Genomic DNA, 27,603 nt, shown 5'->3' on the forward strand with positions numbered 1-27,603 from the left:
AGTCGGGATTTTCACATGCTGATACTTGGAATCAAGATGTAGCTCTGTTTGAAGCTCAGAAAACAGTTGTCCTGCACAAGGAGGCAGTGTGGGTTGGGGCAAGAGTGTGTGTTTTAGAGCCAGAGAGACCTGGCTTCTGCTCCCAGTCCTACAACTTACTGAGCAGTCACCTCTCAGCCTCAGTTGCCCAATCTTTACAATGGGCATCAGATACCGGTACCTCAGGCAGGATGGAGTTCAAAATGTATGCATGTAGGGGCGCCTGGGTGGCTCAGTCGGTTCAGCATCCGACTCTTGATCTCGGCCCAGGTCTTGAGATCAGGGTCGTGAATTTAAGCCCCCTCAGCGTGGAGCCTACTTAAAAAAAACAAAACAAAACTGTATGCATGTAACCTATTTACCATCTCATGGGTGCTCTGTGTATGGTAGCTCTGATTATTACTACAACGACTTCGAGTACCGTAATCCTACAAACAGAACCTTCTCTCTTGAATCTGCTAATGGTTCTGCCCTGTCAGGAATTTAACCAATGTTCGTTGGTTAAATACATACAGCAAAGCGAATGCTCCGGCTTTGTTCACCCGTAGTATACAGTGTCTCCATCCTCTGACTCTAACAGTGTTTTCATACTCTCTGGAGCTTGGGGAAGCAAGTACAAAGCCATGTGAAAACCATAAGTCGGGCTGGTTCGTGCATCTCTGGAACGTACAGGAAAGTAAGAAAGCTTCAGGCTTGGTGGCTTTTCCGCCCCTGAGGTCTAGAATGGCCGATGAGCTCCCCAAAGCAAGAGGGACCGTGACTGTCCCAGGACTCTCAGGAAATGTCCCTGGGGCAGGCACAGACTGGCCTTTCCATCAATTCCTATTTTTCTAGAATCACTGTCGAGTGCCCTGGATGGCCCCCAGTCCCGTCTGCTATCACACAGAGCTGAGAAGGAGTGAGGCTTAATTCTGCCCATACAAGACTCACTCAGGTCATTGCAGCTAGACCCCGGTCCGAGACTCTGGCGAGGGCCTCCACTTCAAGCTTACAATCTCTGATCTTTCCGCAAGTGCTGAGTGAACACTTCAACGTATAGAGGCAGTGTGTGGATGCCAGGCTGCAGTTGGGAGTTCTGTCGGTCAGCAATTCCACATCTCCACAAGCAGTCCTGCTGAAAGGAGCCTCTCTGTGTGGAAAATGTCCCTTTCATTTGGGCACTCACCAGACAAAGGGGCTTGTTTTTGCTTTCCTCTGTGTGCTTCCGTGACTTGGAGCGGACGGTGGTGGCGTGCAGGCAAGCCCAGGACCAGCTGAGGCGGGTGTGTGCCCCTGGGACCATGGGGTCACCACAGGCGAGGGTGCTGTTGGGTAGCGGAGGGGGGCAAGGAGCTCCACGTCCTCCTTAAACATGAACCGTTACCTGCCAATCATTCCTTATGGAAAGCAGTGCCAGTGTGGGGTGTCTTACACCGTGCAGTCCTGTCACAGAGAGGACAGACGAGAGGGGCCAGCTTCCAACAACCCAAGTCCTCTCTGAGGCAAGAAGTACAATTTGGACATCATCTGTCAGCCTGACCTAAAATTCAAAACATGCCTTTGCAAAAGGAACGAATCCAGTGTACTGATCCTTCTGGGATTCTGGTTGTGATCTATAGGATAATATTTTGTTTTGTTTTGTTTTTTTAAAGATTAATTCTGAGGGCGCCTGGGTGGCTCAGTCGTTAAGCATCTGCCTTCGGCTCAGGTCGTGATCCCGGGGTCCTGGGATCGAGCCCCACATCGGGCTCCCTGCTCAGCGGGAAGCCTGCTTCTCCCTCTCCCACTCCCCCTGCTTGTGTTCCCTCTCTCACTGTGTCTCTCTCTGTCAAGTAAATAAATAAAATCTTTAAAAATAATAATAATAATAGGGGCGCCTGAGTGGCTCAGTTGGTTGGGCGTCTGCCTTCACCTCGGGTCGTGATGCCAGGGTCCTAGGATCGAGCCCCATGTCCAGCTCCCTGCTGGGAAGGAGCCTGCTTCTCCCTTTCCTCCCCGCTTGTGATCCCTCCCGCTATGTCTGTCACTATCTCTCTCAAATAAAATAAATAAATAAAATATTTTTAAAAATAATAATAGTAATAAAAGTAAAAATAATTCTGTTCCTTCTTGGCATGGCACAAATCAGCATTAATGTAGATCTAGGAGTTACTCCTACTTTCTTGTAGACCAGCGTCTTTGCAGATGAACCTTTCCTTCAGAAAGAAACCATGAAATGTATAAGGTGGGGAAAAAGCCGTGTTAGAGTCCCACTTGCTACTCACTGATTACGAACCTTGGGTAGCACCCCCCCCCCAAGCCTGGAACACACAGCCTGTTTTCAGATGTGTTGATCCTCCGTGTCTGTGGAGACTTACTAGCTCTGAGAAGCTCTCCTCCCTACACCCCAGCTCGGAGGCACCTCCCGGGCTCTGGGATTGCTCAGAGAAGCTAGAAGCTCTGCATTACTGCCTTTATAAAGTAATTATGCTTTATAATGCTTTATTGAATTCAGTTCTAGACTGATGTGTATATAAACTGCCGTGAGAAGGGGTGCGAGCCTCAGGCCATGGGCAGCTGCTAGTAGCCTTCATAACATTTTATGACCTCTGAAATTGCTTGGATAATCATCAGTGAGCCAGTGGGTGAAAATAATGATGACCATAGTGATCGAAGGAGGCCCAAGACCAGAGCCCAGATGTGCAAGCGCTTGGTGGTAGAGGCATAGGCCTGGGCCCCGGTCACCGCACCTGCTACCCTCCAGTCCCTAGACTCCACGTAGTAGGCGAATGCCACAAAGCCCCGGCAGCACAGGGACCAGACGGGGTGGTCAGGCATGGAGGTCTCACTGTGGATGTTGATCATGGTGGTCGTCACGGGGCCCAACCTCTGGGACACACGAGCAGGGGATGGGGCAGAGGGAGAGGAGAGAATCTCAAGCAGACTGCATGCTGAGCGTGGAGCCCCGCGCGAGGCTTGATCCCATGACCCTGAGATCATGACCCGAGCCAAAATCAAGAGTTGGACTCTCAACCAACTGAGCCACCCAGGCGCCCCAGATTTCAGAATATAAAAGCAATTTTTAAATATGTGGCCATCATCAGCTAGATCTCCCCATCCTCATCAGGCAACATTCAGGAGTGGAGTAAGAGAAATTGAGCCTCCTAGTCTTTGTGACGCTTCTCTTGGGGTGGAGGTGGGGGGAATTTTGATTTCACAGTCTTCATCCAGACCCTTAACATGAGCCCCTTGCAGGTTTCTGCCTAGAAGGTGGGTGGGTGACCTTTTAAAACTTTCTTCATTGGTCCAACAGGTGACCTGCCCCAACATCTTCAAGTAATGATCAACCTTCTGCGTTGTGAAGATCGGATCAAGCTGGTAAGAAGAGACAAAGAGCGGCAAGTTTTAATTTTTAATTGTGCGATTTGGTAGGGAATTATTCACGAGCAGTGGGAGGTGGGGAGTTCCTGTGTTCCAGCAGATTCTCCCAAATTGTTCACAAAAGCCACAAAAGTTTGCTCTTCACCACCCATGAGGTCCAGAGAAAGGACATGTTAGGTGTCCGTGTCGATCTGAGGGTGGAGATCTTCATTCTCTGGATTGTACCTGTTCACCCATTTGACCAACTTTAGGGGAATCTCCCCAGAGCCAAGCACTGTCCGTCGTGCATGGATATAAGCAGACGCGGCTCCTGCTCTTAAGAATCTCATCTTAATTGCTCATGGGAGGGAAGGTAGAAAACAAAAGCCCTTGGTGTTGATTTGGTCACGGAAGGGGCCACCACCCTGAAAGGCAGGCCAGTGAGAGCGTCTTCGCCCGTCTAGGCCGTGCGCTTGGAGAGCGCCTGGGCAGAGCGGGTCCGGTACATGGTGGTGGTGGACAGCAGCGGGCGCCAGGACACGGAGGAGAGTATCTTGCTGGGAGTCGACTTTTCCAGTAAGGAAAGGTGAGTCTGGTGGCTGGGTTGCCGCGGTCCCGTGTCCGTGGGAGATGATGATGGGATGTGTGGTGGTCAGCGGCACGGGTGGCCAGGCATGCAGAACAGTAGAACGCACCACTGTGGCTCGTGCATGCCTGGCGCTGTGCTAGATTCAGTCTCTGCTCTCAGCTCCTACTGAGAGGATAGAAAAGTTACACTGAGCTTAGAGGTTTACCACTGGGTTGCTATCGGGGGTGCCGTGGAAGAGAGCACCTGAGCCAGGAGGGCTTCCTGAAAGAGGTGACGGCTGTGGTGAACACGCAAGGACACGCAGGAGGGAGCCACGTGAAGCGGGGACGGGCCCGTGTAGAAGTATGTGACTGATAGGCATCATATCAAGTGCTTCCCCTATATTACCATCCCAGGTGGATTCCCAAGTATTTGTTGCCAGGTCCTTGGTCAGAGGCTGAAAGGAGGTTTGGAATTTTCCAATAACTGGAGGGCAGGTTAGTTGTATCACAGACCCTATTATGTGTGTGAAATGAGGGCGAATGGCTCTTCTTACATCTAGGATTACGTGCATGTGCGTGAGATCATTGCAGACCCTGGCTTTGTGAAACCTGGATTAAGATAGGCTCCCTCTATTCGTATCTTTAATCTGCTCATCCGCCAAGGCAAGTGTGTGCGTTCTCCTGTGTATGAGGCAATGGGCCAGGTACACAAAGAAGCAGCCAAACCTGTGGTCCACCTCTGACAGCCTGTAAGCTTAGCGAGGAAGGAGCCATGACCAGATGGCAGGGCAACGGGCTCGGTGATGGAGGGGTGCTCAGGGGGGTGTGGAAGCACGGGACAGGGGTGGGCTCAGAGGGGGCAAGCCAGAGGCCTTCTGCCGCGTGTGGTGGCTCACCAAGTCTTAAAGGGCAAGTGGGCAGTAGGGACGGGGCAGTGGGGGCTGCATTCGAAGGCATCTTGGGCAGAATCGACGGCAGGACAGAAAAAGCCACAGACGCAGTGAATGGTGTGGCGGCTATGTGGTCTCGTCTTGTTCCCACGAGAGAACTGCTGTTAGGAGGGACCAAGACTTTGTTCCCAGCTAACAAGCCCATGTCTTAAGAAAGAGGGAGGACGTTTCTTGGATGACCTTCCTGGTACAGGGTAGCATCCTAAGAAAGTTTGGTGCGGCACACGTAGATAGAGACGTGTGAGCCGGCATCTGTGGCCTTGGGCTAGTTGGGAAGTCTGGATCTGGAAGACTGTGGAGCCTGGCAGGTCTTAGGAGGCAAGCTGTGAGGAGCGCCCCGGAAGGCAAGAGGGCCCAGCACCTCGTGTCAGGGCACCCCCAGGCCGGCGCTCTGGGACACAGACGGAGCTCGGTGTTTTGTGCAGCACAGAGGTATTCAGTGCGAAACAGTGATGCAGTTACATTTGCTCTTTGATGATCAGCCAGCCTTTCGGAGTTCCTTCCGGGGCAGGGGCGTTCCTTGCCACATGTGGTCCATTCTTGTAACACTCTCCAGCCCAGAGCGGGAACCTGCCTCCCCGTGGGATGTGCCTACCATGGAGTTCTGCCCCTCCTGCTAGCCACCTCTGTTGCTTCCGTGGGAAGAGCCCAGGGCGGTTGCCACGGCATGTCCTCAGCATCTCATTGAACCCTTAAACCGCCCCGTGGAGCAGGTAGCCCTGATTGGTGTGTAACAGATGAAAAATACAGCTCGAGAGGTCGGGGTGGGTACCTCAAGGCCATCCTACTAGCAGAGCTGGGCATCAGAAGCCGCGCCTTTATGGTGGGCATCAGAAGCCGGGCCCCGCAGTGTAGACCCTGCACATCGATATGCTGCACTCTCCTCTGCACCCCGTTGTTCGTGAATTCATTCCTACGCGACCATCTGTACTGTTTGCACTTTCTGTGTGCCCGGCCTCTGCTCTCCGACCTCAGAGTCTGGAGGTCGTGACCGTAGCATTAGACGCGTGTGCATGCCCTCCACGTCGTCCTTCACAGTTGGAGTAGACAGGCTCGCGTGCGAGGCCGGTGCCGCGTCTTGTGGTTGGGGAGGTGGGCCAAGGGGCTGCCGAGGGTGAGCAGGTGGTCAGAGGGGAATGGGACCTAAGCAGCCTTCCTGTTGTCGGGCCTGAGTGGCAGCCCTGCAGGCCCAGGCAGGCGGGGACCTGGGGCCTGGGCCCTGGGCGCTCTTCTGCGGCCCCACACTGGGGAGCCCCAGGCACTAAAGCCCTGGTCCTTACAGAAGCTTTTGGCCTGCTGAAAGCATGAGATGTTTGTTTTTCTCAATTCCCGACATGAGATTTTGCTTCCTTATTCCAAAAAAAAAAGGAGGGAGCGATGAGTGCTGCCCACAGCGGGTACGTACCCTGTGGGAGTTCCGGCAGCAGGATAGGCAGGGGCCGTGTCGGAAGGGACGATGCAGGGGCAGAGACGGGCCCTGCGGGCTCACGGGTTCTCTTTCAGAGCCACCCATCTGCACATGCGTCGCCCCAGAAGACAGGAGCGGCCACCCCAAGTTCCATCTTGCATTTGGGAGGCGAGAGCACCGTGAGTGCCATGAGCACACACAGCTGCCCTGCGCTTGCTGGCACCGTGCAGTCTGCGAAGGGCTTCCACGGCGCCCCACGTGCCAGGCCTGGCTCCCGCTTGGCCCTCGGGTCCCCACGCTGGCCCCACTGGCCCCTCTGCTCCTGCTGTTTCAGTTTCCTCTGAAGCTTTTCTTCTCCCCCAGCTGCCCCACCCACGTCATCCCTTGAGGTCATTCCTCCCAGAAGACCCCATTTCCCTGACCGGGTGCCCCTGCTCCCCCTGTACGCCAGCACGCAGGCCCTCCTTCCCTATAGACATTTTACTGTCCGTCACTACAGGACTACTGGAAACTCACAGAACAACAGATAAGGGGACGTTAGGGAATTTGCAGAGTTTTTTCAGTCGTGCTATGGTCCCCGCCTGTGCTCTTGACTGCAGGTTCAGACCCTGAGTGGGAGTCCTTCGTGGACTTAGCCCCATGCACGCAGTGCTCTCTCCAGGCTCTTCCCCATCTCTGCAGGTAGGGGAAGCCAGTTTAGATACTGCCCTCGTTTCATATGGACAGTTTCATCTCGGCCTGCCCTGGAAGGCCCCCTCCTGCCCTAGGCCTGGGCCTGGGCCTTTGACCCCCCGCCCCCAGTCCAGTCCAGTGCTCCTTGTAGCTCTGTCTTCTCTCCTCATTACCGGTCCCTGGCGTGGGTCCTCAGGGCTGAAAGGGGGTGAGTCTTCCAGGCCTGGCCAAGTGTTCCCAGGTGCCCTCTGCCCTGGGCTCTCAGCATGTCGGTTTGGGCTACGGGGGGGGCCCCTGCTCGGCCTCCCAAGCACTGACACAGCAAGCAGCTCCGGAGCTCTCTGGGTCTCGGCATACGTTTCATTTTGCAGCTCTACAAAGGAAGTAGAATTAGCCCATCGAGAGTGGGTAGGAATGCAGGGGTGGGGGGGTCAGGTAATATGCCTAAACACAAAAGGCTTCGTTTGATTTGACCTGAAGGGCTTGCAGCTTCCTTCCCCACAGACGGAAGCAGAGGATGGAAGAGTCCCACTTGGTCACCAGCACTCCAGGGGAAGAGGGACGTCTGTGAGCTCAGAGCTCCCTGTCATAGGCGTCACGTTACCCCCTGGGCTGTTGCTAAGGAGTAGAGGTGTACGTCCAAGATCCCTGGAGGGGACCTTGGCCATTACCGTGGTCTCTCATGAGCAGACTCTTTCTTTTAAATGCCTGAAGGATTTTCCTAACAATCCGAGTAACCCTCCGATAAAGCCCTTTCTGTCCCTCCGTGTTTCTCAGCGGCACCTATCTCCAAAGTCACTAGGTATCATTTCACTGTTAGGGTGAACAAACCAAAAGCAGATTAAGCTCGTTTTGAAACTGCGGCTGTGCAAAAGGTACAGAAACGGAGGCCGAGAAATGAACTGCAGCCATGGTGTTGGCACTCTCCCCACCCTCGAGGACAAGAGGCCCGGTTGGCTGCCACGGCTCGCCTGTGGCCCCTGGAGTGCGTGTGGCCTCGTGCCAGGAGTGCGCCAGCCATCAGCGGCTTCACCCCTGCTGCAGCATGGGCATGTGGTCAGCCACTCACTCCCTGCCCCCTGAGAGCCAAGGCCGAGACCTGGCGTTTCCGGAGCTCCATCCGCACTTTGGCGGGGTCACAGTCCCCTGGGACTGTCTCCAAGTAGAGGTCACTGGAGACCCCTCTGATGAGACCCTCCCAGGCTCACGTCTTCTAGAATTCAGTGGCAAGTGGTCCCTACGCAGACAGCCTGAAAGCTTCTCCCTGATACACACCCAGCAGCCAGGCCCAGGTCGGGTGGTGGTGCCTTTCTGAGAGCTGGACAGGCTGGGCAAAGGGAGGGAAGAGGGTGCACGAGCGGGCGGACCCTGACTCTGGGCATCTTCTCTTTTCTCCTGAGCAGTAAAAGCTGCACCATCGGGATGGTTCTCCGGCTGTGGAGCGACACGAAAATCCACCTTGATGGAGACGGGTAAGGAGATCTCTTTAAAAGATTCTTCCAGGGGCACCTGGGTGGCTCAGTCAGTGAAGCGTCTGCCTTCGGCTCAGGTCCTGATCCCCAGAGGCCTGGGACCGAGCCCCGTGTCGGGCTCCCCGATCAGCAGGGAGCCGACTTCTCCCTCTGACCCTCCTCCCTCTCATGCTCTCTCTCAAATAAGTAAATAAAATCTTTAAAAAAAAAAAACTACTAAGAGATTCTTCCACTTTGGGCATCCTTGATAATTAGGAGCAGTCACCTGTGTGACGTGCTCACACAAGGACCGGGGATATTTGGGACATTATATAAGGGAGTTTGGGTCTCGAAGTATCATCGGAAGAGTATTTACAGGGGATGTGCTGCTGTGTGAAGTTCCAGCGCGTCAGGGAGCTGACAGTCATTCCTTTCCCTTGATGTGTTAAATGAATACTCGGTACGTGCCCCCCACGCGGAGCTGGTCACTGTAGGTTCACGGTTGGAAAGGACACGGCCGGAGCACACAGCCGTGGGGGTACGGGGGGAGGCAAGCAGCTAGTGGGCACAGCAGCGTGTCAGGTGCGTCTCCGGGGGCTGCAGAGGAGGAAGCCTTCCGTGTGTCCTGGGCAAGGTAGACAAGAGACGAGGGGCCATCCGGGTTCCACGTACATTTGCTTCCAGGGGAAATACTCGGGTTCTGCCAGGAGCGGGGGAAGGAGCTGAATACAAGTTGCCCCTCCACCAGGATTCCAACGGTAAAAGTTAAATTGCCTCATAGAATCGGGGAAGAAAAATTAAAATGTGATTTTTTTTTTTTTTGAAGAGGCAGGATTATGGTTATATTTTTTTCCTTTGTCAGATTATGCCATCCGTGAATATATTTCCCAAGCAATTACAAAAACAGTGGGTGGGATGTGTGGGGCAGGAAGTAGCAGGGGGCTGGGACAGTGGCAGGAACATGAACAAGATGGTGTGTCGGATGGTGTTGCCTTTGCCAGGGTTTGTGTTTTTGATAGACCTCGCGTAGCCGGGTTAAAAGCAAGTCTTACAGATTTGAGAACACTTTTTTTCCCCCCCCACTTTTTTCCTGTTCTTGCCCTTGTTCGATGTAGCAGCCTTGTCTTCCCTGCTCAGAAAGCGTGAGCCACCCTTGTCATCTGGTGTGGCCACAGGGTCTAACTTCTCACAGCGCTTCCTTTCTTTTTTTGTTTTTCATCCTCAGGGGATTCAGCGTCAGCACTGCGGGACGGATGCATGTCTTTAAGCCCGTATCCGTCCAGGCCATGTGGTAAGTGCTTTTAGGGACTTTTATCACCTTAGGAATATTTTTTTTGGCTGCCAGCACGAATAGGAAAACCCCCTTCGACTTTAAAGGTCATTTAGGTGCATTTATTTTTGTGTGTGTGGCAAAATGCACATAACGTGAAGTGTACCACGATTACCATTTTTTAAGTTTGCAATTCAGTGTACATCCATGATGTGCAGACATCACTATCCATTTCTCGAACTTTCTCGTCGCCGTCCCATTAACCACTAAGTCCCTCTCCCCGACCCAGGCCCTGGTTAACTTCTGTCCTACATTCTGTCTCTAGGAGTTTGCCTACTCCAGGTCCCTCCAATAGGGGGGAATCCTCCCCAATTTCTCCCTTTGCATCTGGCTTCTGTTGCATATCTCGATGTTTTCGAGGTTTGTCCATCTTGTCACACCTGTCAGAATCCTTTCTAAGGCTGAATGTTACTCCAGGATGTGGTCATAGACTATTTTTTGTGTAGTCCTATCATCCATCAGTGGACATTTGGGTTATTTCCACCTTCTGGCTGTTGTGCTTGGAGTTGCTGTGAACACGGGTGGGCAAAGTGTCTGTTGGAGTCCCTGCTTTCAGTTCTTTTGAGGATGTACCTAGAAGTGGAATTTCTAGAGCATGCGGTTAACTCTGTGTTTCACTCTCTGGGGAACCAAAACTGTTTTCCGCAAACTGGACTCTTGGTCCCATTTCATACTCCCACCAGCTGTGCACGAGCGTTCTGGTTTCTCCACGTCCTCACCAGCTCCTGCAAGTTAGTTATTGAGTTTTCATCATCGCCCTTTTAATGGGTGTGAAGTGGTATCTCGCTACAGTGTTGATTTGTATTTCCCCACTTGATGAATACCGAGCATATTTCTTTATGTGCTTATTGGCCATTTGTACATCTTTTTTGGAGAAAAGTCTATTCAGGTCCTTCAGCCAGTTTTTCATTGGGTGGTTTTTTTGTTATCGAAGGTACGTTATTCTTATGTTATCTACAGTTCCTGCTGTCCAAATGCCATTCCAGTGCAAATTTGCATATTCTTTATACCTGGCGCACGCTTGGTTTGTGCCCTGAAGGGAATGGCACCCTGCCAGGCACTGGGCATCTGGGAAGGCATACGACAGACATACTTTGTGTCCTCGTGGGGTTTAAAGTCATTGGAGGGGAGGTGGCCATAACCCGCGCAGAGTCACGTGTTGGACCAGGGAGCACAGGGAGCATGTTCTCACAGGGTGTCCCGCTACAGGATGCGGGGTGCAGGGCCCGCATTGGGGGGAGGGCCTCCCACACACTCTACTTTGGGGATGAGGTAGCCGTGGGCGAAGGCTGCACTGGGTGAAACAGGTCAGGCTGGTGCTGCTTCAAACCCGGCACATGCACCTGCGAGCCTCCCTCATCCTTGGAGGGTCGCACACACCACCCCTGCAGCAAACTCAACACAACCATCTCTCTTTCCAGCAGTCTGGAAAAGGCTCAGGAGAAAGCTGGTGGCATCTGACAAGAAGGGGTTCTGCCCAGTGTTTCCCAGTCATTACTTTGTTTCCTGGGACAGCGAGAGTAAGGCCGAATTCTCCTATGGGGCACCAGTCAACATGGTGCTTCATTTTTATCTCGTCCAATACTCTACACTGCCCTCAATTCAGGCTCCTTCTGGGGAAAATCACGAAATCAGAGTTCCCTTGATGTCCCAGATGTTTCTTGCATCCCTGGATCATTTCTTACCTCTTTCTCTACAGGCAAGTGAAAAATAGGCCCACATGTTTTTCCAAAATTTCAGGAGCAAAACTAAATTTAGTAAATGTGCAGTTCAAGCCTATTCCCTGAAGCAGCCTAGAGATAGGACAGACATGCCTGAGTGGGATGCGTGCAGCACGTAGCAGGGGTGAGCCCTTCCCCGAGGACTCTCGCTCCCTCCGGGGCTTTCCCACTCCCACCCTTCATCGATGCCTGGTTCACCCCCTTCACTGAGAAAGTTTCAGCCTAGATTTTTGTTAAAAAAAAAAAAAAAAAAGGATGACTAAGCTGAGCATTAGCATACACATTCTCCACGTTGTTCCTTCTGCCCCTCTCTTCCTTCCCGAACCTCTTCTTCATTACGTCTCTGTATTAATGTGAGTTTCTAGCACTCCTTTCCCTAAGAGAGCTAAGCATCGAAGCTGTTATAACAGTGATGGGTAAAGGTTAAAAAGCAAGTATTCAGAATGCAGTAAAATGCGTCTGCTGCATGTGAAAGGCTTTCCTTCCCCCTGCCAGGCTTTGTGGCCGTGTCCCTCCCGCCCCCCGCCTCCAGAGTAAATCAGTTCTTGGGCATTAACTGGCAGAGTGGGAGATGAGCCGTGAGCCAGCCTGGGTGGGAGAGTTACGAAGTTTGCACTGTTTCCTTGTTGGGCACAGTGAAGGATGGCTCATCTACTCTTGGGTTCCATTACCCGGCAGCTGGAAGGTTTCAGGCTGCTTTGCATCCCGCACGTAACCTTTTGTATATGGGGACGCTCGTAGTGAGTCCTTGAGGGGTCACCCTGCCCCGCCCCGTTCTCCACCCCCCATGTGGAGGGAAGAGCCCAGCACTCCTTGTGCCTCCCCAGGCCTGACCCTGTCCCCCCTCCTCACCCCAGGTCTGCCCTGCAGGTCCTTCACAAGGCCTGCGAAGTGGCACGAAGACACAACTACTTCCCTGGTGGCGTGGCACTCATCTGGGCCACCTACTACGAGAGCTGCATCAGCTCGGACCAGAGCTGCATCAACGAGTGGAACGCCATGCAGGACCTGGAGTCTGCACGGCCCGACTCGCCAGCCCTGTTTGTGGACAAGTAAGTGCGGCACTGCCTCGCCCACGCCGGGCCCGACCCTGAGTCTGCACAGGGTCATGCCACCCTGGTAGTCCTGGGATTGGGAGCCCCCTCTCCCAGGACCAGCATTCCAAGCAGGGGCTCCTCACCTGCTGCCCATGGGTAGTCTTTGGCCTAGGGAAGGCTCTGGGACCACCACCCCATTTCTAAAATTAGAGATGGATTTGGGTGTGAATGCGTTTCCGGGGAACAGCTCCATAACTCCCCATCGGCCTACGTGCTTCACCGGCCCTCGGGCCATGTTCTGTGGTCTGGCCTTTCCCTCTGTTCTGAGGAGTATTATATATCCATCGTCCCAGGATCCCAAAACACCACTGTACCGGCACTGGCTGGGGGCAGCCTGCCTTAGAGGCCACAACAGTGAATCCGGGGCCTCTGTCACGTGGCCACCAGCAGAGCTCACGTGGCCTGAGGCTGCACTCAGTGAAAGTCTGGGTCCAGAAGAAGGAAAGGGCTCCCCGCTTCTGTCTTGGTTAGGACCCTCCTCCCCCAGAGTCGTGTGTCCCTCTGGGACTGCATTATGAGGGCCATGGACACAGAGGTCAGCCTGCATGAGGAGAGGACCAGAAGCCACATTCTTCGAGGCCCCAAGTGATGAGCAGGTTGGGGAGAATGACAGTTGCCTTTGAACATAGAGAAGGGCCTTCTGTGGAAGAATTACCCTGGTCTGTGTAGAAGCAGGGCTGATGGGTAGAAGTTACAGGGAAGCACGTGGATTCTCCACGTAAGAAGGAGACGAGGCGAGGTGGGCCCAGTGATGTCCTCCCACCCAGACATGGTCAAGTGCAGACAGAAGGGTCTGGTTGGTGGGCGGATGTTCCACGGGTGCTTCCAGCATCTCGTCCCGAGAGCCCGATTCTCTGCAGACCTGAACGAGGACTATGCTTTCCAGCCATTGTTTGTGCTCTCTATCCGCTCACCACTCTGTGGACTCCCACAGGAGTTCTAGACACAGAGCCGGACTTCTCTGTCCCTTTCCCCTCCTCCCAAAAACATGCACACCAAGAAGGAAGCTGTCTGAGTGCAGGCCATGTGCTGTTTAGCTCAAGAGTATCTGGCGTTTCTGTAAACGCTGACCTCAGGCTCCCTGTCGTTCTCCATCTTACTGAATGTCCCTTCTTTCTAGGCCAACCGAAGGGGAAAGAACTGAGCGCCTCATCAAAGCCAAGCTCCGGAGCATCATGATGAGCCAGGATCTAGAAAACGTGACCTCAAAAGAAGTAAGAGAGCTCTTCCCTTAGCAGGCCAGAGGTCACAAGCTGTCCATCTGTCCTGTTGCTCAAAGCACAGCGGAGGCAGGTCTGCCGCTTGGCCTTCTTACGGGTCAGCTCGCAGACTCTCGGAGGCTTTTTCCCACAGGACTTAGCAGAGAGAGTGCAGGCCTTAGAGTTCCACTCTAGTTTGGATCCAGCTGTGCTGCGTACCAGCTGTGGGGCCTTGAGCAAATTTCCTGATCTCTCTGAACCTATAAGACCTTTGGTGGTAATTCCACGAGACCCACGCATTGCCCTGAGATACATTTGCCTGTTAGCGCCCTCTTCTCTGCCTTGTGTTTTATTGAGATACAGCAAACTCTTATTTCTTATTTCAGGATTATCACTTACTAGCAAGTTACTAACCCTGGACTGCCTTTTGTGTGCCTTCGAATTTTTTTCTGGATCACTTTTTTCTTGTTTCAGTTGCTTTTTGTTCAAAAGAATGCAATGAATTATAATAATCGCTTAAACTAGGTAGATATAAGGGCTTGAAAGGGCCATTTGAAAAAGCCATATATCACCCTTTGTATTAATCAATACACATAAAAAGTCATATTGTGGGGCAGCCAGCTCTCTTGGGTTCCCTCCTCTTTGGGAGCTTTGTACTATCGCTCAATAAACTTTGCTGCCCACCAAAACAACAACAGCAACAACAACAAAAAACTATCCTGTTGTGATGCCTTCCAATGCAAGATGAAACTGCTTTTATGTGTTCACTGTGATATATTTGATATTTAATTATAAAAATAGAAGTGCCTTAAACTCAGTAGAATAGATCCCCTGCGAATCAACTTCTTGGTATAAAATAATAAACTTTGCCCAGTCAGACTGCCTGTGAGGCTGTGTAGCCTGCGTTTCCACCACCTACGTATGTGCTTGTGCGTCTCAGTGCGTTGTGCACTTACTTTGGGGTAAAAAAACAAAAAACCACCAAAACAACAAGACACCTTTTTTGAAAACAACCACAGTTTAAGTTGTGACTTGACTTCTTTGGAGGTGGATGGCTCTTGTTTTGTTTTGTAATGAATCACTTTTCCTGCTCTTCTCTGCTCCACAGATCCGTAATGAATTAGAGACGCAGATGAACTGTAACCTGAAAGAATTCAAGGAATTCATAGACAACGAGATGCTCCTTATCTTGGGACAGATGGACAAGCCCTCCCTTATCTTCGACCACCTCTATCTCGTAAGAAGCGCCTCACAGGGCAGGGTCTGGTTTGGGGAACATCCGTCTACAGACCTTGATTGTTTGGAGCTTGCAGCAGAGTCAGAAAGGGGGAGAGAACTGGAGTGGCTGGGACCTCGATCCTGGCTGTTCTGGGAACTCCTATCTTCGACCCCCTTCCTCTGGCCTGCGCTGGTTTGCCCTGGGGCCAGATGTGTGAGATGGGGCTCCCAGCTGAGCTGTGCAGAGTTGTTTGAAGGCTCTCTGGCACGGTCCACTGGCAGCAGTTTTCAGAACCTCTCCGTCTTTGGTCTTCAGTTGCTAACACAGAGGCCCCATCCAGTTACCTCCCCACGGTTTGCAGGCTCCGAACCCCCAGGTACGAAAGGGTGCATGCTCGCTAAAACCCCAGAATTACGCCCGGGCATCACCGAGACGTGAGAAACAGTAGGCAAAACAAACTGAACCCCCGAAGCCCAGCTTCTTCCCCTCTCTCTGTGCGGGTGGCTACTCTGTGCCCTGCTCCCAGGCCCACCGAAGGGGCACGCCCTGGGAGCACCACCAGGGGGGCCGGGTTGTGCAGGTTCTCCGCACCTCCATCTCTTGCTCAGATGCTCTTAATGCTGTAAATCTCCATAGAAGGCAACTGGCAAGTTTGCAGAGTCCCTCAGAGAGACTATAGGGGAGAGCGTGTTACTAAAATTAGAGAAGTGGTGCAGTGTGATGAAAGTCAGACCCGCCAGGGCCAAGTTCCCACTCCCCAGCCGAAGCAGCTGTGTGAGGGGAGCAAGCCTCTTGGTCTTTTCTCCTTCATTCTGTACCATGTGGGATGATTGTGAGGATTAAGTAAGAGACATTCTTCAAGCACCAAGTGTTCTTTCTGTAGGTACTAATAAACGGCAACCACTGTTACAGCAAAAATGACTTCCTAGGAAAGTGGGGGAAGTGTATTTGCTGCTGAAGGCATGAACGATCTTGTTTTCTGCCCGCAAGAATTAATTAATGGTTCTCCAAACGCATGTGTCGTGGTATATACTTAGTATATTAAATATAGATATATATCTCAAATATATATACCTAGTATATTTGTGTATATCAATTCATATTTGTGAATATGTGTGCGTGTATATATGTATATACATATATATACGTGCATATGTATATGTATGTTTAACGTTTGTATTAAAACGTTTATGAACGTGTGGATTTGAAGCGTATATCTTGAGAAAGCCGTCAGGCAGCACTGGGCTCTAATCTCCCAGGGAAGTTGGTGGTTTTTCCTAGTGGAAACAACAGAAGGCAGGCTGTCTCTCCACTAGGTGGTGATATCACAACAAGAGGATGCTCACAGATGTAGTGAGCTTTCATTATTTTTTTCAGTGCGGTTTGGTGCTCTATGTCACTTTTTCCATGAGAGATACTAAAGGAATTTTTATATTTGAGCCTCTCCCTCCAGCATGAAAAACACCCGCACATTACCAGCCCCACTCGGCCCCCTGGGGCCCCTGTGTCCTGAGGGGTCTGCCCTCCTGGGAAAGGAAGTTTCTAGGGAGACTTGGGGTGGGGGGGGGGGGGTCTTGTTCTTCACAACTCTGTGTCATTTGCATTGCCTAAGAGCGAAGTGATAGCTTTTTCTTTGTTTTTTCCCCTTCTGTGTTCCTGGGAAGCTCAGAAATGGAGGGTTCGTTTTATAATATGCTCTAAAAGGCATTAAATTAAAACATGTTATAGAAGGATCAGAAACACCAGTAACTCCAAAGAAGAAAGTAAAAAGCATTCCCAATTTTGCAAATCTAGATGTAGTTACTGTTAACGTTTTAGTATATTTTTTTCCCATCTTCTGGGTTTTTTCTTTTTATGTCTATATAGCTTCTTTAAAAAAAAAAAAAAGGAAAGAATCATAATGTTTATATAGTTTTGTGTCCTGTTTTTCTCTTTTTAAGTTGTTTTCATTATGCGGCGTTTCCCCATTTCGTTAAATAGCCACCCAAAGTACAATTTATTTTTAATTGCCCCATCGTGTGGCTTCATCATCATCATCATTTATTTTACTAGTTTCTTCTTGTCAAGGACCTCTAAGTTGTTCTCATTGTTTGTCCTCGCATATAACCATAAATATCCTCGTGCATAAATCTACGTGCGAATTCTGGATGTTTCCTCAGGGCAGCTGTTTGCATGTGGAACCACTGGGTCAGAGGGTGGGAACTTTTAAAAAATACTTGCCTGAAAAGGTAGACAGATTCCTGCTTTAAATTAGTGGTGTGTCAAAGTGCCCTCTCCTGAGCGGGAAGCCGGAGGTCACTGCTTCTGGTGACAGGACCGTGCCGGAGCCTTAGGAAAGGACGTGGTGGGGGGGCGGTGGTACAGGTTTTGCCGTTCCCTGAAGGCCAGGGGACAGCTAGGGCCTTCCACACAGGCTGACGACGCCGGGAATGCCTCCGGAAGCTGCTTGGCTAGCAGCCTCTTTTAGTTCTGTCCGCCCATCTAAGGCCAAGGGCCCGTGAAATAACCCTCCGCCACCCAGGGCTGGCCCACCCATGCATCCCCTAAGCAGCTCTGAGGCGGACATGTGACACTCACGGGGGTTTGTGTGATCTGTCCCCCAGGGCTCTGAATGGAATGCATCCAATCTGGAGGAACTGCAGGGCTCAGGGTGAGTCTGCTCCCCTCGTCCCCCCCCTTGTCCTTCCAGGCAGCTTAGAAACCCCCAAGGTTGAGCCCTTATAACTGCCTGCACCCTGTCTCCCATCTCCAAGGGCTGGGCTGATTTGCATAGCTAAGCAGATGTGCTTCAAAATGCCACCTCCTGAATAATTCATGCGTTTTAGATCTTAACGGGGTTCTGTGGGATTGTGTGTGTCACCAAGAACGATTCTCAGTCACACTCCAGTGGCAGAGGACAGCCTGGATGCTGGTAGGGCCACAAGCCCCCTCCTGGGCCCCACTGCCCTCCCCCCCAAACCCCAGCACAGGTGCTGGCCGTCCTAGCATGGACACACACACACACCTGTGGGGCCAGTCGGCAACTCTGGTCCCAGGACCACTCCTGGTTGTCCCTGAGGTTAGACTTTGGGGCCTGGTGGGAATCTGGCGGCTAAATACTCAGTGTTGGTCAGAAACATATGCCCATCTCTGTCTGAGAAATGCCCAGCAGCAGGAATTAAAAAAAAAAAAAAAAAAATGTTTAAATCTAGACCTTCAAGAACAGATGTCTGGACATTTTTTTTTAAATAACACAGCCACAAAATCACCATTTTGTGGGTCTGACATGATGGCATTCTTGAATTACTGCATTTAAAAATCAAGACTAAACAAATCTTAAAATATATCTTTAGAACTGGTTAAGATGTGTTCTTTCAACAGAAAGTTTTCTTAAAATGTAGAGTGATACCATCTATGCTTTCTCTGGCTGGGAATAAATAAATGATTTTGAAAGGTATTTTGTAAAGCATTTATAAGTATTCTCTTACAAACCCTGTTTGAGGTATTTTCTAACTCCTGAATTATTTTGGTCTTCCGGGAATATAAGTATCAAGTTTAGAGAACCTGCGTTCAAAGACCCTCCCCACTGTTTATTTATTTATTTGTAGTCTGCCTTGTTTCAAGGTTTAAGGCAATTCTCAAGGACATGAATAATGGATGGATATATTCTACGCTCTTAGCTATTTAAAAGTAGAGACTTCATTTTTTTTAAGCCTTTATATATTAATAAATAACCATTTCGAAGTTTGAAACTTTGAGTGTGTCTGAAAATGTATTTAATACATATGTCTCGTTTCCAGAACTCACATTGCTCAGCAATGCTTTGAACTTTTTTTTGTAAGTTTTTTTTTTTTACAAAGAAATTTGTTCTTTATTATAAGTATAATACATTCTCATCGTATAGAGGACATTTGGGGAAAAAAAAATTACTCTTTAAGGAAAAACCAAAGTCCCACCGTAAACATATACGCTTTATGAGTATATATTTAATTTTTTTCCTTGCTCAGTTTTCTGTTACTTTGTCTTTTTTGTAGTTCCTCATTCTGATTCTCTAAATTTGTTCTTTATTTTTTTTTTCTCCTTACAGTGTGGACTACATTTTAAATGTCACCAGAGAAATAGATAATTTTTTTCCTGGCTTATTTGCGTATCATAACATCCGCGTCTACGATGAAGAGACAACAGACCTTCTTGCCCACTGGAACGAAGCATACCATTTCATAAACAAAGCAAAGTAAGTGGATGGAGAAGCCAAAGAGGCTGGTCTGAGGAAGTAACTGGCAGATGCCGGCTGGGCAGAAATTAATGGCAGTCCCAGACTCAGACATCTCTGGTTTGTGGAGCCTTTGATGTCTGGTGGACCTCTGGTTTTAGACCACAGGACCCCCTGACACCAAAAAGGCACAGTCACTGATCTTCTCAGGGTGGGGGCCCCAATGAGCCTGTTTCCCCTGTCATCGACTGTGACATTGGATCCCACTTCTGTCATCATCACTGCTTCCAGGCAAGGATCTGTTATCTCGTGGACACTCTTTGGAGCTCTGTCTACGGGGAGTCGCTGAGCCAAAGGAGGGAGGAGGGTGGGCCAGGTCTTGCGTGGACTTTGAACACCTTTGGGGCTGCTTCCCCAGAGAAAGCTGCTCAGGCAGAGGCCGCAAGGGCTGGCCCGCCTTCTGCACCTGAGTTAGTGCAGTTTCCTTGTTCATGGGATGGGACAGACCGTCAGAGGTCCCCATCGCCCTGAGCCTGTTCCTGACATCACCCTGTCTTCTGTCCTCCCCTTACTCTCCTATGGGACAACTCTGCCTCACTGAAATCCAGAAGAGAGAGAGAGAGAGAGAGAGAACCCTTTGCAATGCTATCAAGAGAAACCCTGTCTTCTGCTTCATACCTCTTGAGGTCAAAGCTCCATAACATGTCCTTACCGAATCTTAGTTTGTTTGCATTCCTGGGGGATAGATTCCAGGCCAGCAGTCAAACAAAAAAAAAAACAAAAACAGAACAAAATGCACTGACAAACGGGGATGAATCTGAAGCCTGGGGTCTAGGAAAGGAGCCCAGACCCACCTGACGGGCCAGCTGGTTCCAGTGTAAACAGGCAGGCTGGTGGGTCTGCCTCCTGTACAAATAAAGCTTCCCAGGTGCAGCCCCTTCCAGCATCGTGTACCCTCCCATTCTCGAGCCCCCGAAGTCTCGAGAAACACGGCCTTGCCGTTCCTGTGACATCAGCCCCGCCCAGGCCACTACCGCCTCCTTACAAATGACCGATCCGCCTGCTTTCTTCCCCTCGTCCGAGTCCAGGGTGCTGCCGTCCTTGTTCTAGCTCCTCGACCCTCCCTGCCTGGCGAGCATCTTGCCCTCCCGAGGGCCTCACACCCTTCCATTTGCTGACCCCGTTTTCTCTGCAGTCACCCATTGCCCATCTTCATCTCCTGGGGCAGCTGTGTAGCTTTTGCAGCTGCCCCTTTCGCTGCCCCTTTGCTTCCTGCAAGAGTTTCTGGTCTCCCGGCCCATCCCAGCGGTCCCGCTTTGTCCCTGAGGGCAGCCCAATTTGGGAGTCCTCCCTGCACTGCTGGGCAAGGCAAGGACAGATTTATCTCGATTTCCCATTGTGTGCTAATTGATTTTGCAGTGAAGGTATTTCCTTTCGAGGGTGTGTGGCCATCTGCTGCATAAATATCAGGACGTGGCAGGGGTGGTGGGGTCTGGGCACTGAGATAACTTCAGGGTTTAGAGAAAAACAAAATGCATTGGGTAAAACCTGAGAGAATGAAATTCTGGAAGTTTCTGGACTCTGTCCCCCGCCTCTGCAGGAGGAACCATTCCAAGTGCCTGGTACATTGCAAAATGGGTGTCAGCCGATCGGCTTCCACGGTCATAGCCTATGCAATGAAGGAATTTGGCTGGCCTCTGGAAAAAGCGTACAACTACGTGAAGCAGAAGCGCAGCATTACACGGCCCAACGCGGGCTTTATGAGGCAGCTGTCTGAGTATGAAGGCATCTTGGACGCGAGGTGGGTGAGCGTCTGCGGGGAAGGGTTGGCAGAACCAAGCGGGCTCCTGTCCGGCCTGGCAGCAGCCTCTGCAGCTAAAGTCCCGCCTTTGGGGGGGCTGGGGGGGAGCCGGACTGAGAAAAACAGCTATTGTTTGGGGTTTGATTAGTGGTTTCCAGGAGGGATCTGTTTGATTTTGTTGGCACACACAGAAAGCTGTTTTGCTGCTGGAGGGAACGGTGCGCGGCTCCTCGTCCAAGGCATGACATCATGGGCGGCACAGGCACATGGCCGTCCCCGTTTCCTGAGCATCTGCTTTGTGCCGAGCCCCGAGCCAGGCTTCGCCACAGGGCAGTTCCGATGCCGCAGAGCCGACTGGCTTCCAGCACCGACGAGTCGGGCTACGTAGGGCAAGCTTGCCCATCTCCCCCGGCCCTGGTTTCCTCTTCTGAGTTTGCAGGCCAAGCCCACCTGGCAGGGCTGTTGTGAGATTTACCTGAGGACTGTGCAGGTTTACCTCTGCAGATGCCGGGCTAGACCTGGCTCGCGGTGAATAAAACGGAGCTTTTGAAATCTCTAACCCCCACCCAGAAAAGGTCTGCCCAGGACAGGGTATCCCCGGCGTATGGGGGGAATGAGCTGACGCTGGAGGTCAGGGTGTCCCACATCATACAGCTGGCGGGCAGCACATGGGAGAGAGCACACCCGGGTCTGCCGGCCCCCAAGGCTACGGTGTGGGGAGGCCCTGTGGAGGCGGATCCCCACTGCACCTGGGACTCCCTTTCTCCCTGGATTATTTCTGACTGGTATTATGAGGAGGCCACAGGCTCAGTCCACGGGCTTCTTGGCCGAGTGTGAGCAAGCAGGAGTGCCCTGGCAGGGTGGAACGGGGTCTGAAAACAGCTCTGGAGTCCCTTTACTGTCACCCAGGGAGTGACTGGACAGATGCCCAGGCGGGGCCCCGGGACGATGAGGAGGGGGTGGAGGCACGGGTATCCTGCCTCCTTTCCCGTAGCCCTTCAGACAGTTGCTGCCATCAGGGGCTTGCAGCCTCCACAGCCTCATCAGGGGTCTTCAGGCCGAGGTCACAGCCACAAGGCAGTGACCTTGACTTGCAGCCCCGTCTGGGGGCCCTCTTGGCCTTGCCTGGAACAAGCACACGGAGCCGTGTCGAATGGTCGTGGTGCTCCCGTGCGTTGCAAACAACAGGCCCTGAATTCACACTGTCCTGTCCGCATCTCCTCTCATCGGAGCCCGCACCCCTGCAGGGTGTTGGTACAGGTGCCCCAAGGGTCATGCAGGTGCCTTACTTACCTGATTGCACATTAAAATTTTCTCTCCTTTTTTTTTTTGACCCTTACATTAAAAATGTGTTATAACCATACTACCACGGTATCATAAGACTTATTTTTAAAAGTGACCTGTCATCTTTCTGACCCCCCCCAAAAAAAAAAATCTTGTGGTTTTCTCCAGTCGTCCCAACTTGACGTGCATTATGTGTTTACCCAAAAATCCCCATGTGCTCTCTGCTTCGGACCCCATTCTCTCCCTACAGGTTAGGGAGGAGAGGATTATTACTCTCCTGACAGATGGAGGGCCTCAGAGGTGGGACGGGCAGTGGCGTGGCTAAGTTCACAGGACGAGGCGGGACAGCGAGACCCTGATGGTACCCAAGGTCTAGACCGCCGTCACGGGTCTGCCACATCGTCACTGCATGGCAGAGTCACTGAGGGCTGCTGCCGGGAGCCACGGGGCTTGAGCATCCTAGCGCCATCTGTCAGCCATGGGCTGTGTCTTGCTGTCCCTCCCGGGACCCTCAGGGTACTGGCCCCCATGACCTTCCTCTGCCCTTCCTCCCCCGCAGCAAACAACGGCACAACAAGCTGTGGCGCCAGCAGAGCAAGACCTGCCTCCAGCAGCCTGCGGACGACCCTGCAGGGTCGGGGGGCTTCTTGCCGGAGACCCTGGACGGCACCCTGGAGGCCCGGCTGCCCTGCCCGGACGATGCTGCCCAGCCCGCCTTCCCAGACAGCGGGGCCCCAGGAGGCCCCACTCTCCCCTGCTGCTTCCGGCGGCTCTCAGACCCCCTCCTGCCTTCCCCCAACGACGAACCTGGCAACTTGGTCCACCTGGAAGATCTGGAGAGGGATGCTCTGTTGGAGGAAGCGGCCGAGCCAACCGAGGCACACACGCCAGCCAGACATCCCCAGGAAGCTTCTGGACTCTGCGAGAAGGAAGTGAGGAAGAAGCTGGAGTCTGGGAGCCCTAAGGCCCAGAGCGGCTCCTTGCAGCAGGTGGAAGAGATGGAAGGGGAGGAGGCCCCAGGGGCAGGGCGGTGGGGGCGGCCCCCACCCCAGCCCGATAAAAGCCTGCTCAACCGGGAGAACCTTAACAACAACAACAGCAAGAGGAGCTGTCCCGATGACTTCGAGGTGGGCAAGGGGGGCCGGCGCGGAGGGCAAGGGCAGCGGGCGTTCCCCGAGCGCGGCTGCAGGGCGCCTGGGAGTGTGGGCGTACCGTGGGTTGGGGGTGTGCAGGGCCTGGCGCTCATCCCTGCAGGCCCCCCCCCCTCCCAATGCGCTTGGTCAGAGCTTTCAGCTCGGTCTCTTTCTTACGTAAAATGTACAACAACTTACCACCCAGCTTCAACGTTTATCAACACAAGGCTATTCCTATTTCATCCCCGCCCCACTCAGTTTCCCCACACTCTGAATCATCTTGAACCAAACCCCAGCTGGGTCGCTCGTTCACAGATGCTTCCGTCTATAACATAACCACAATACCACCTTGAAGAAATGGGTAGCAATTGCTCAGTATCATCAAATATCTGGTCTTCCAACTCCTACTCTAATGCTTGACTCCATTAGTCCCACGTGGCTGTCCTGTTTGGTGGGTTTCTGCAACATGGTCTTAGCAAGCTGGCCCTTGCTCAGAAAATTATTAAATCCGCCAGGCTCTCCCCTCCTCCGGGGGGCCCGGGAGCTGAGGCTGGTGTCATGAGCGGTGTGCTGTGCCGCCCGCTCCCGGGTCCCACCCTCGCTCTGCACCGGCTCTTGCCACGGCCCGGGCCAAGGAGCTTCACTTCCCCAGGCCTCCCCGCCCATCTTCCGAGACAGCCGGGATTCACAGGTGAGAGCACTCAGCAATGCATTCCCACATCCAGAGGGTTTGTCTTTCCCATGTTCTAAATACAAACAAAATGGGAAGTACCAGATGTTAATTACTGGTGAATTTCTCCCACCACTCACCTTTCCCTCAAAGAGCAAATACCTATGAAGACAGTTGATACAAAACGTCTGTCCAGGACTGTCCATCAGTCTGAAACGGCACCGGGTGGGTCTTGGGGTGAAGAATAGGAGAAGCGTGGGTAAGGAGAGACATGAAGGATGGCCTGCCTTTCCTGGCCAGAATTGGATTGAATGGGTGAGGTTCTCTAGAGAATAGGAGGACCAAGAGACAAGCACTCCTTCACTTGTTCAACTCTTCTTTGCTGACTACAGTGCCAGGTTGGTGAGGGGTTCAGCTGCAAGGTGACTCTGCCTTCTCTCCTCCCCTCTGCCTGGTCAGCACCTGCTTGTCCCAAAGGTGTCAGCTGAGGTTCGGCTCCTCAGGGAAGCCTTCCCTCTGCAGAAGACTTTGAGCTCACCCCTCTCCATCCTGTCACTTGTCACTCAGTTTTCTGGTCCACACTAGACCCTCTGAGGGCAGGGACCATGTCTTGTTTGCAGCCCCTGTGCCTGACGCCGGTCCTGACGCGTGACAGGCGCTCCCTAAATATGAGTTGGATGAGTGAATTTGCTCCCACCCTGTTGCTCCTTGGGCTCCGAAAGGTAGTCCTAAATCTCCGACCGTGAGACATTCTAACCACATTTTAGAACATTAGGTTCTAAAGGTTTTAGGAGAAAACTTCAGTCAGAGCTTCAGAAAAATTTCTGGGTCAAGAGTTCGGGGGTGGTCGGGTCTCACTGGTTGACCCAGGAATCCTGACTAGGTTAGGAGATCTGGCCTCCCCCACCACACGCTCTCCGTGTGCTCCCCTGCAGCCTCTAGGAATCATGGCTGGGTTTCCTTATGATTCCTCCAGTATTGGACCACCCATGACTTCTTGTCTTGGGGGACCTACATCTGTGACACAGGATGGGATTAGGCCCTGATGGTCAGGGCCGTGGGCAGGGGGCAGGGAGAAACATGGACCAGCCAGCCCTTTGCCGAGGGGCCTTTGTGTTAGGCCAGCTTGGGAATCTCGCAGCTAAACCACTGTCCGCCTCAGCCCATAGGAGCGGCCCTGTTGTCTGTCGATGGGCGTGTGAGGGAGGTGAGCAGTTGCCCTGCCCGTCGGAATGGCCCGATGTGGAGGCGCATGGCACGTTCGCCTAGAGGCAGGTGGCTTTCCTCAGAAAACAATGCAAACATGTTCCCTCTTGGTCTATAAAACCCACCTCAGCCTGGCTCCCTTATCCGGGACTGTGAGCACCCGTGTTTGGGTCTGTACTGGAGTCTTTCCAAAGCCATTTTTGCCTTTGACCACCTCCACTGTGAAGACCACAGCCAATGGCTACATGGTGATTCTTTGGAGCTAGCCGTGTTCATGCTAGCAGGGAAGAGCCCCGTTTTCAGGCTACGTACTCCCCAAGCACAGATTCTTTCTGAAAGGGAAAGAAAGGGAGAGGCGCCCACGTGAGATGGTGAAGGCAAGGTTGAGCAGGCTGTGCCCCTGATCATGCTGGCTGTGTGGCAGGAGGTTTGCCCAGGATCGTAGTCACATAGCTTCTGGAAAGTTGGGTTCAGCATCTCCAACCACCACTGTTCATGGCTGAGTGGGTTCCAAGAGGCCTGTGTTCCTGCACTGACTGGAGGGGGCGGGGCTGGGGGGCACTGCCTCTCCAGTGCCTGCCCAGTCCCACACACCCTTCTCTGGCTCGCTGTTGTATACTCACAATGTTCTTGTCCCCTTTCAGCACGATGCTATATTCGGGATCCTTAACAAGGTGAAGCCTTCCTACAAATCCTGTGCCGACTGTGTGTACCCTGTAGCCAGTGGGGCTCCTGAGGCCTTCAGGGAGCGGGGCGAGAACCCTGGAGCTCCTGCCATCTGTACCCAGCCAACCTTCCTGCCCCACCTCACCTCCTCCCCTGTGGCCCACACGTCCAGCAGATCCCGAGCTTTAGAGAAACTGGCCTCTGGCCCAAGCGAGAGTCCCCCATTGCTACCACCAGCAGGCTCGAGGAGGTCAGACGTCGGTGGCTCCGGGGCCACGGCTGCCCCAGAACTACCAGCTAGCCTTTTGGAATCTTCCAGAGAAACCCAAAAAGTCCTGCCAAAGTCCCTCCTTTTGAAGAATTCTCACTGTGATAAGAACCCTCCAAGCATGGACGTAGCAAAGGATGAATCGCCGCCCAAGAAAGATCTGAGACCGGCCAAGGACCTGCGGCTTTTGTTCAGTAAAGAGGCCGAGAAGCCGACAAGCAACAGCTACCTGATGCAGCACCAGGAGTCCATCATTCAGCTGCAGAAGGCAGGCTTGGTCCGAAAGCACACCCAAGAACTGGAGAGGCTGAGGGGCACGCCCGCAGACCCGGCGTCTCCCTGCAGGGACGGCCCCGCCAGCAGGCTGGAGGCCAGCGTCTCCGAGGAGAGCCCCGATCTGGCTCCTGCCCGTCCGCCGGGGCCCCCAGCCCTGCCCAGCCTCGCTGGGAGCGATGACAAGTCAGAGGCCATCCCCCCTCCGTTCGAAGGCGCCCCACTCAAGAGCCCCACTCCCTTCCTCTGCCGCCTGGATCACACCACTCACTTCTCGAAAGACTTCCTGAAGACCATCTGCTACACCCCCACGTCCTCCTCCATGAGCTCCAACCTGACGCGGAGCTCCAGCAGTGACAGCATCCACAGCGTCCGAGGCAAGCCAGGCCTGGTGAAGCAGCGGACGCAGGAGATTGAGACCCGGCTCCGGCTGGCGGGCCTCACCGTCTCGTCCCCACTGAAACGCTCCCACTCTCTGGCCAAGCTTGGAAGTCTCAACTTCTCGACAGAAGACCTGTCCGGTGAGGCAGACGCGTCCGCCCTCACCGACTCCCGGGATGCCAAGTCGAGCGAGTCTTCCTTCTTGCGTGAGCCCCAGGCAGCCCCAAGGAACCCAGCCGCGACCTCTCAACCATCAGGGAAATCTGCTTCAGAACACTTGAGAAGCCCCTCGTGGATGAGCAAAAGCTGACCCGCCTCTTGCTGTATTCGGACGCGTATTTTCACGTGGTCCCTCCCTTTGTTTCACTGTGGGTTTTGGCCGTGATGTCTCCTAAACGATTGACATTCTAACCCTCCCCACTCTTGCCGCAGAGAGGAGGAGAAAAAAACAAGAATAACCCAGCACAAGAAGAAAGGGGGGGTGACGCCAGTGGTGGGGTGGCCCAGGAGAGCCAGAAGCCGTCGGCCAGTAGATACAAAACTCCGATCCCCAAGTCCTGTGTTTTCAGGAAGAATCCTCTTCTTAAAAAGAGCATATACAGATATGCACACACATCCCGAATACTCCATTGGCACCGTGCAAAAGAGTGGCAGCGGTGATGTTTCCGTCGCCACGGCGCACGTTCCTAGCTCATTCAGGCCCTTGCGGGGAAACCCTTGGATGGCAATATAAGTCCTACCTCTGTTCTTGCTGT

General features: G+C 52.7%; 1 protein-coding gene across 15 annotated transcripts in view; it reads left to right on the plus strand.

The window, feature by feature from the left end:
• The window catches only part of SSH1 (slingshot protein phosphatase 1), a 54,619-nt gene extending 27,024 nt beyond the window's left edge, over positions 1-27,595 (plus strand). For 8 of the 15 annotated variants that reach the window (XM_025889287.2, XM_073880983.1, XM_073880986.1 and 5 more), the window contains 12 exons: positions 3,311-3,375; positions 3,822-3,943; positions 8,361-8,429; positions 9,634-9,699; positions 12,317-12,511; positions 13,677-13,770; positions 14,864-14,992; positions 17,578-17,624; positions 19,041-19,187; positions 20,767-20,967; positions 22,811-23,378; positions 25,905-27,595. In XM_025889287.2, the coding sequence (XP_025745072.1) occupies positions 3,311-3,375; positions 3,822-3,943; positions 8,361-8,429; positions 9,634-9,699; positions 12,317-12,511; positions 13,677-13,770; positions 14,864-14,992; positions 17,578-17,624; positions 19,041-19,187; positions 20,767-20,967; positions 22,811-23,378; positions 25,905-27,158 (2,957 nt within the window). In that variant the 3' untranslated portion in view covers positions 27,159-27,595. Of the gene's footprint in view, positions 1-3,310; positions 3,396-3,821; positions 3,944-8,360; positions 8,430-9,633; positions 9,700-12,316; positions 12,512-13,676; positions 13,771-14,863; positions 14,993-17,577; positions 17,625-19,040; positions 19,188-20,766; positions 20,968-22,810; positions 23,379-23,899; positions 24,076-25,904 lie in introns of those variants that run through there. The other 7 variants (XM_073880981.1, XM_073880987.1, XM_073880988.1 and 4 more) reach the window with 4 other exon arrangements.
• Positions 27,596-27,603: the final 8 nt, after the last annotated feature.

Source organism: Callorhinus ursinus, unplaced genomic scaffold (assembly GCF_003265705.2).
Source record: "Callorhinus ursinus isolate GAN/ISIS: 27379988/994484 unplaced genomic scaffold, GSC_fseal_2.0 scaffold41, whole genome shotgun sequence".
In the NCBI taxonomy this organism is placed as follows: Eukaryota; Metazoa; Chordata; class Mammalia; order Carnivora; family Otariidae; genus Callorhinus; species Callorhinus ursinus.